The sequence below is a fragment of the Brachionichthys hirsutus genome, chromosome 16 (assembly GCF_040956055.1).
Source record: "Brachionichthys hirsutus isolate HB-005 chromosome 16, CSIRO-AGI_Bhir_v1, whole genome shotgun sequence".
Classification (NCBI taxonomy): Eukaryota; Metazoa; Chordata; class Actinopteri; order Lophiiformes; family Brachionichthyidae; genus Brachionichthys; species Brachionichthys hirsutus.
Window position 1 is genome coordinate 8,693,233 of NC_090912.1, and position 9,011 is coordinate 8,702,243.

The window sequence follows — 9,011 nt, forward strand, 5'->3', positions numbered from 1 at the left end:
CAAATAAGCCTGCAGGTGTTTCCTGTCAGGGACAGAGGGAAGCTCGGAGAGGTGATGCAGCAGTGGCACAGGATGACTCACTTTCATTTGATCACCTTATCTGATTTTTATAAAACAAAAAAGCATTAAAAGTCAGGTGCATGATTATTAATCTCCACATGGTACTTTTGTAGTAATTATTAGAAACACAGAATTACAAAGTTCACTGAATGTAACTATAAATATACAGGATTATAACTGACAGTAATTTTCAGAGAATGTAATGATGTCAATAATGTATATTTTGAAAGGAAAAGACAAAATAAAACGCATATATTTTATCCTGTTTTTTATTGAATGAGTTTTGAAATCTGCAAAGCCGATACAACGCCTCCACCTAACTGTCATAACATTTACTACAAGCATGCACACACATGTTTTTTTCTAACATTAAAACACTGCAATGAGCAAAAAGAACAAACAATAAAGTAGCAGATATGAAATGTTCACTCTGCTTGTCTACTCTTTTACACAGTCAGATTTTTTGATGCTTTCCTCCGCGGTCTGGGAGCCCAAAGACACTTTACATGTGTAAACCTCATCCATGTTCCAGTCTGATTTCTGGATGGACAGATAGCTGCTGATTTGGAAAGTCTGGTCCGGTTGCTGAACGGCGGTGCTGGTAGAGATCCCACTGCTCACTGGACTCCCAGCAACCAACCAGTTGAAGTCTGCAAACGGCACAGACTGACTGGACAGACAGACCAGAGTGGCTTTGTTGGACTGGAGCTCAGCAGTGGACGGAGGGAAGAGCGTCAGGACAGGAGGAGGGAGGCTGGAGCCTGAAAATACATGAAGGACGTTCATCAACAACCAGCAGCGAAATGATTGTTAAAAGGCAGAGTCTTACAGTTTATGTTACGAGTTCAGTTGAGAGTGGAACATCTCAAATAATATATTAAGAATTCTATATAACATCCCCCTTTAAACAACTAAAAAGCAAAAAAAATAATCTGAAAAATAAAGGTTTCTGTGACCATTTAGTGCTTTTATTGTGAAATGTCTGGATTTGTAAAATGACAGTATGAGAAAAGATAACAGAGCAAACTTGGTTTTCATGATGTCAAGATAAACATTGAACGGAAGATGGAAAAATCCTTCTTCAAACATCCCTTAAACACAATTACTACAAGTTCGATTCAAGATGAATTCTAGAATTTAAACATGAGCAAAACAAACACAACAATTCTTTTTCTTTTTTTTTGATGACTGAAGTATTTAACTTTTGTACTGTCAAAGCTCTCTAAACTAATATGGACAATTATGTAGAAAATGTGTGAAATGTTTTTATTACATTAATAAATAACTTAATATTAAAATTTACAATCTGTCAGCATCTTAATTAATGAATAGCACGTAAGATGTTTTTACAAGGAGTCAAATGTATTGATTTTTATTTGATACAACCTCTTTTTAAAACACAAAAGTCTCTGCTGTTTCATTTAAAGGTAAGTTAAAGGTACTTACTTGTTACAATCAGCTTGGTGCCTTGTCCGAATACCACAGTGATTCAGTTCGTACACATCGCTGTACAAAAACCTCCCGACTCTCACCGATGATGATGAGGAGGAGGAAGTGAAACATCAACATGTGCTGATAAACAATAAAAGCTCCATCCTCCCTTGAATCTGTGTTTTACACAATAAACCCTGTAGAAACTGGTCCTCTCCTGCATCAGACCGATGGTGACCACATACATGGATCCTGTACAGTTTTCCTACGAGCCAGAGATTGGTGTGGACGATGATGTCATGGTTATACTTCAGAGGTACGTACACACAAGGACACGATGTTCTTCAGCTTCTCCAGCACCTTCAACGCCATCCAGCCGAGGCTGCTTGGAGAAGATGAGGACCAAGAGGATGGAGTCAGGACTCGTCTCCTGGATCAACTATCTGGCATCACACCAACAGTTTGTCCACATGCAGAACTGTGTCTCTGGAAAGGATACCTGCGGCACAGGAGCAGCACAAGGAACCAGTCTGTCCTCAGTCCTGTCCACTTTGTCCACGTCAGACTAACAGATGAGGTGAGACAGGAAGCCCCTTGGAATATGATGTTTGCAGATGACATTGTGATCTGCAGGGAGCAGGTAGAGGAGAATTTAGAGAAGTGGAGGTCTGCTCTAGAAAAGAGAGGAATGAAGGTGAGCAGGAGTAAAACAGAGTACATGTGTGGAAATGAGAAGGTCCCAGGGGGAACAGTGAGGTTACAAGAAATAGATGTAAAGAAGTTAGAGGACTTCAAGTACTTCGGGTCAACAGTGCAGAGTGATGGAGAGAATGTGGAAAGGAAGTGAAGAATCATGTGCAGGCAGGCTGGAACGGGTGGAGGAAAGTATCAGGTGTGCTCTGTGACAGGAGCGATCCACAACCGTCTGCAGCAGAACATCACTAAGATTAAGGAAATGGTTGTGGATTGAAGAAGGTGGAGGTCAAATCTGGCCACTGTCAGCATCCAGGAGGATAAGGTGGAGATTGTGTCAAGCTGCAGAGAGCTGGAGGTACAGCCGGACAGTAAACTGGACTGGACTTTATTTACAAGAGCTGTAATGATTTATGTCAGATATAGAACAGGGGTGAGAAGTTTCAAATCGGATTTTGATGTGGAGGAGTTACAAAAACATGTTGAGGCATAATCAACACTGAAGTTTTAGAAAGCAGAAGTGTTTGGTGAGGAGGTTTTTGTCAGAGTGTAAATCACTGTGATACGTACTCATTAACAGAGCTGTCCCATGTTTGACAGTAGTAGAATGCTGAGTCTCCCTCGTTCACATCTTTGATTATCAAACGATAATCTGATTGTGACTGATGAGTGGAAGTGAATTTTGGGGATGAAAACCCAGAGCCGTAATATCGAGAGCTCCAGCCGTGATAAAATGCCAGCACATACTGAGGGACTCCTCCTGGACTCTGTTTATACCAGATAGCTCTATCAGTAACCGTCCCCAGGTTACAGTCCATGGTGGCCGTCTCTCCTTTCCTCACAGCCACAACAGGAGGCTGTGTCACCACCGTCACACCACACACACCTGGAAACAACAAGACGACATGGAGTCAAGAGAAACACACCGACTGATGAGGCCAGCATGAGGTCAGAGCTGCAGCAAGTCAGCCTCCTTACATGTTAGAGCAGAGAGGAGAGTGCAGAGGGTCACCAGCATGTTGTCAGTGTGTGCTGAGAAAGGTCTCCTCGTTCAGAAAGTGATCTTACTGCTTTGGAGGATGAGGAGAGGAGGTGCTGGAGGAGCAATTTATTACAGCACTGAAGCAGAGAGAGACTGACAGGAGGAGGAGGAGCTTTGACGGGAAGGGGATCTTTTTTCAGACTCCATGATCATCAGGGCAGAAAATGTTTCACACCCCGACTTAAAATAATACAAAATCATGATCTGAAAAACTCATCCTGAAACTTTATTGTCATATTATTTTCCTTGTTGGCTTCCTAATGAATGAGTTCTGCTTGAGTTCCTGTGGTTCTACAGAGAGCTGAATCTTGACTCTTCATCTACATGGAGCTGTTAATAAGGAGAGCAGGCCTGCAGGTGCATCCTGGGAAGGAGCAGAGATGTGATGCTTCATTGATGGAGGGTGAAAACTCAGTTTCACTCATTTTATCTGATTGTTCTCATGTCTGACGTGGTACAAGAAACTCAGAAATATTACTCTGTTGTGCATTGTAACATGTAAAACTGTGTGTTTTCATTAGTTTAAAAACATTTTCAAGTAAGAATTGTCAAGTAAAACATCAGTATGTGTCCAGAATGACAAATAACATCCGGATATCAGAACATTCTAATTTCTAATGAGAATGTAATTAATGCAGGTAATATTAAGCTATTTTAAATAACTATTTCATGAGAACAAACTCAGATCATGTCTTCAACAATTTTTTATTGAAAGAGACTTGAAATCTGCAGCAGCTGCAAAGCCGATAAAATGCCTCCACCTAACTGTCAACATTTACTACAAGCATGCACACACACGTTTTTCTAACATTAAAACACTGCAATGAGCAAAAAGAACAAACAATAAATAGCAGATATGAAATGTTCACTCTGCTTGTCTACTCTTTTACACGGTCTGATTTTTTTATGCTTTCCCCCGTGGTTAGGTGGAGGTCTTGTATCGGCTTTGTAGCTGCTGCAGATTTCAAACTCCTGTCAGAATGAACTGCATCTGTTTTAAAATCAAGATAAGATTTTGTATGGAATATATTTTTTAGTTGCAGTATCCATTATGTACTTACAATATGTCACTGACAAAGGCTTTGACCGAGGACTGAAGTATGTTTCATGATCTTTGTGTTATTATTCAGAAACCATTAATGCTGTCAAGGCATTTTTTTGTTTTGCAGCTGAAAACACAACAAAACAAATCTCAATATTTGCATAGTTTAGGTAGAAGCACAAAAATCTGTTCACAGATCTAATTTATGAAATTGTTGTGTGTGAACACAAGAAGATAAACTTTGTCTGTGTACATAAACATATTAATTAGTGTGTTTCCAGTCAGAGTGTTTTCTGATCTTAGCATCGACTCTTGAGCTCCTCATTTACATGAAGCTGCAAATAAGCCTGCAGGTGTTTCCTGTCAGGGACAGAAGGAAGCTCGGAGAGGTGATGCAGCAGTGACAGCATATTTTTATTTCCTTTCAAATAACAAAACACAGGAATTCACTACAGGTCAAAATATGATATGAGCATTCAAACAAACTTTTATTCAGTCATAGAAAATAAGAAACACAGAACTTCTCAATTCATCAAACAGCATGAAAGTTACATCAATCTTCTGTCACATTTGTCACAAGGATACGGTTTCGGTTTCTCATCTGTGGGTTACTCGGTGTCTTTTCAGAATTGATTCATGACTAAATCTTTTCCCAAAAGTCCTGCTAGAATACGGTCTCTAATCTGTACGGCTTTTAATGAGCTTCATCAAATTGGAGCTACATGCTAAACGTCTGGCGCATTCTTTCTCTGAGGTAAGCTCTCAGCTTACTTGGTTCTCTGAATATTTTTTTTCCACAGGTGGAACAAGAAAACTGCTTCTCACCTGTGTGGATTCTTCTATGGATTGGCAAGTATGATTTAAATATGAATCTTTTTCCAGTAAATGCTTGTCCAGTGCAGCCTTGTATCTAAAACGTCTCCCACACATTTTACAAAGGTACGGCTTCTCACCTGTGTGGGATCTAGTATGTTTGGTCAAGGTTGATTTCTGAGTGAATCTTTTTCCACATGTGCGACACAAATGTGGTTTTTCACCAGAATGGATTAATAAATGCATGTCCAGTGCTGACTTGCATCCAAATCTTTTTCCACAGGTTTTACAAGAAAACAGCTTCTCACCTGTGTGGGATCGAGTATATACGGTCAAGTTTACTTTCTGAGTGAATCATTTCCCACAGGTTTTACAAAGATATGGTTTCTCACCCGTGTGGGTTCTCATGTGTTCCTCCATATGTGATTTAATCCTATGCAACTTTCCACAAGTGTCACATTTAAAAGCCTTTTTTGATGTTTGGCTGTTACTGTCACTCTTTGATGTGGTGGAGTTGTTGACATTGTTACTTTGAATTGTGTTTATACAATGTCTTTCTGTTGGTTTCTGTTCTCCATACATGCTTTTCTGGTCTGGTCTCTCAGCTACACTAGAGTTGTTAGAGGGAGAACGGCGCTCACTCTGACAATTTCTGTTCTTTGTCTTCGTCTCTGCATCTTCACTTGATGAGTTTTCATGTTTGCTTCCTGTCACATGTTGACTGCCGGCTGCATCAGAGTTGTTAGTGGGAAGTTGGTGATTGCTGTTGAGTTCTGGATCACAATCATCACTTTCCTTGTGAGCAGCAGTTAACACAAAGGTAATCATCTCCTGCTTCGGAACAAGCTGCTCTTCCTCCAGAGCGGTGCAGAGCTCCTCCTCTTCCTGTTTGATACATCGAGATTCTGGTTCCTCCTGGTCCACAATGGAGTTACTCTCCCCATGTATGCAGGTCTCCTCAGTGAAAACCTCATTCTCCTTCAGGACATGTTGCGGAGGGAGCTCTGGAGGGATGGACAAACAAAAACCCACAGGATAATGTTCTACTAAGTATATTTAAGTATATTTTGATAATAAAAGAATCCATTTTTGCGCACCTATCCAGTGTAGCTTTATTTCAGGTTTCCAAACGACATCCAGCAGTTTGCGCTGACGGTCGATCTCTTCCTCGTAGTCGACGACAGTTCTTAGAAAAACTCCGAATATTTCTTCAGCAGCAGCGGAGAGTCGTTCCTTCACAAACTCCCTCAAATACTCGACTGAAGACATTGTTGCTGAATTACAAATGAGAAATGAGCGAGACTCAGCTACGACACGTGATCGCTTATTTTCATTCCACTTACAAAGGTACTTTCATTCAAAGCGTGTTTAGGAGAGTTTCATTCTGTAAATAAATGTAATTCGAACCAACAGTCATCTATTTATTTACTCACTAGACAGCAATCATAGGATAAACCTCCAATGCCTCTTTGACCGTTTGTCATTAATTCTGATTCATTCCTGGTCTGACGTGGTTACACTCAGGGACACTATGTTCTTCAGCTTCTCCAGCACCTTCAACGCCATCCAGCCGAGGCTGCTTGGAGAAGATGAGGACCAAGAGGATCGAGTCAGGACTTGTCTCCTGGATCAACTATCTGGCATCGCACCAACAGTTTGTCCACATGCAGAACTGTGTCTCTGGAAAGGATACCTGCGGCACAGGAGCAGCACAAGGAACCAGTCTGTCCTCAGTCCTGTCCACTTTGTCCACGTCAGACTTCCAACACAACTCTGACAGTAGCTTTCCTCAGAAATGTTCTGATGACTCATCTTTTCTTGGCTATATTTGAGGATAATATGAAGAGGGGTAAAGAAGTTCTATTGGATAATTTGTGGACTGGTGCATCCACAACCGTCTGCAGCAGAACATCACTAAGATTAAGGAAATGGTTGTGGATTGAAGAAGGTGGAGGTCAAATCTGGCCACTGTCAGCATCCAGGAGGATAAGGTGGAGATTGTGTCAAGCTGCAGAGAGCTGGAGGTACAGCCGGACAGTAAACTGGACTGGACTTTATTTACAAGAGCTGTAATGATTTATGTCAGATATAGAACAGGGGTGAGAAGTTTAAAATCGGATTTTGATGTGGAGGAGTTACAAAAACATGTTGAGGCATAATCAACACTGAAGTTTCAGAAAGCAGAAGTGTTTGGTGAGGAGGTTTTTGTCAGAGTGTAAATCACTGTGATACGTACTCACTAACAGAGCTGTCCCATGTCTGACAGTAGTAGAATGCTGAGTCTCCCTCGTTCACATCTTTGATGATCAAACGATAATCTGATTGTGACTGATGAGTGGAAGTGAATTTTGGGGATGAAAACCCAGAGCCGTAAGTTGGAGAGCTCGAGCTGTGATAAAGCCTCAGCACATACTGAGGGACTCCTCCTGGACTCTGTTTATACCACCTAGCAGCACTATTAGTAACCGTCCCCAGGTTACAGTCCATGGTGGCCGTCTCTCCTTTCCTCACAGCCACAACAGGAGGCGTCTGTGTCAGCACCGTCACACCACACACACCTGGAAACAACAAGACGACATGGAGTCAAGAGAAACACACCGACTGATGAGTCCAGCATGAGGTCAGAGCTGCAGCAAGTCAGCCTCCTTACATGTTAGAGCAGAGAGGAGAGTGCAGAGGGTCACCAGCATGTTGTCAGTGTGTGCTGAAAAAGGTCTCCTCGTTCAGAAAGTGATCTTACTGCTTTGGAGGATGAGGAGAGGAGGTGCTGGAGGAGCAATTTATTACAGCACTGAAGCAGAGAGAGACTGACAGGAGGAGGAGGAGCTTTGACGGGAAGGGGATCTTTTTTCAGACTCCATGATCATCAGGGCAGAAAATGTTTCACACCCCGACTTAAAATAATACAAAATCATGATCTGAAAAACTCATCCTGAAACTTTATTGTCATATTATTTTCCTTGTTGGCTTCCTAATGAATGAGTTCTGCTTGAGTTCCTGTGGTTCTACAGAGAGCTGACTCTTGACTCTTCATCAACATGAAGCTGTTAATAAAGAGAGCAGGCCTGCAGGTGCATCTTGGGAAGGAGCAGAGATGTGATGCTTCACTGATGGAGGGTGAAAACTCAGTTTCACTCATTTTATCTGATTGTTCTCATGTCTGACGTGGTACAAGACTCAGAAATATTACTCTGTTGTCAAACAAAACATCAGTATGTGTCCTCAATGACGAAGAACATCAGGAAATCAATACAATCTAATGAACAGTGTAATTAATGCAGGCATAATAAAGATGTTATAAATAACCATTTCATGAGAACAAACTCACATCATGTTTTAAACACATTTTTATTGAAGGTTTTGAAATCTGCAGCAGCTGCAAAGCCGATAAAACGCCTCCACCTAACTGTCACAACATTTATTAAAAGCATTCACACACATTTTTGACCCAACAACCAACCAGTTGAAGTCTGCAATAGGCACAGGCTGACTGGACAGACAGGCCAGAGTGGCTTTGATGGACGAGGAGAGGAGGTGCAGGAGGAGGAGTTTAATACCACACTGAAACAGAGATTTGCTGCTGCTCTTGTTGACAAATTCAAGGGCCCTTTATGTTTTACCTCCCTAACATGTTAAAAAAGTCTATTACACCAAATACGGAAAGATTTATGTGATACATACGCAATGCAAAAAACAAAATCCACATAATATGCATACCGTGGTTATTGCATTGTGAAAGTACACTACACTGTTGTGAGACAGTTGCCGAGTTCATTTTCAGCCATGACTTCATGTCCAGCAAGTTCAGCACAGAGTGAAACCTGAAAGTTGTTAATGGCAACAGGTCTTTTTTGTTTGGCACGATCTAACGACAGTAAGTGAACACACACACACAATGCATGGTGGTGTTTTTCTGTTGCAGCCACACTA

General features: G+C 41.3%; 1 protein-coding gene across 1 annotated transcript; it reads right to left on the reverse strand.

Moving 5' to 3' along the window:
- Nucleotides 1-346: 346 nt before the first annotated feature.
- On the reverse strand, nucleotides 347-7,771 carry LOC137905974 (immunoglobulin lambda-1 light chain-like). The gene is made up of 5 exons (XM_068750262.1): nucleotides 7,732-7,771; nucleotides 7,322-7,639; nucleotides 1,684-1,708; nucleotides 1,507-1,544; nucleotides 347-821 (listed from the first exon to the last, which is right to left on the reverse strand). The coding sequence occupies exons 1-5, from the start codon at nucleotides 7,769-7,771 to the stop codon at nucleotides 499-501; spliced, it is 744 nt and encodes a 247-aa protein (XP_068606363.1). The 3' UTR covers nucleotides 347-498.
- Nucleotides 7,772-9,011: the final 1,240 nt, after the last annotated feature.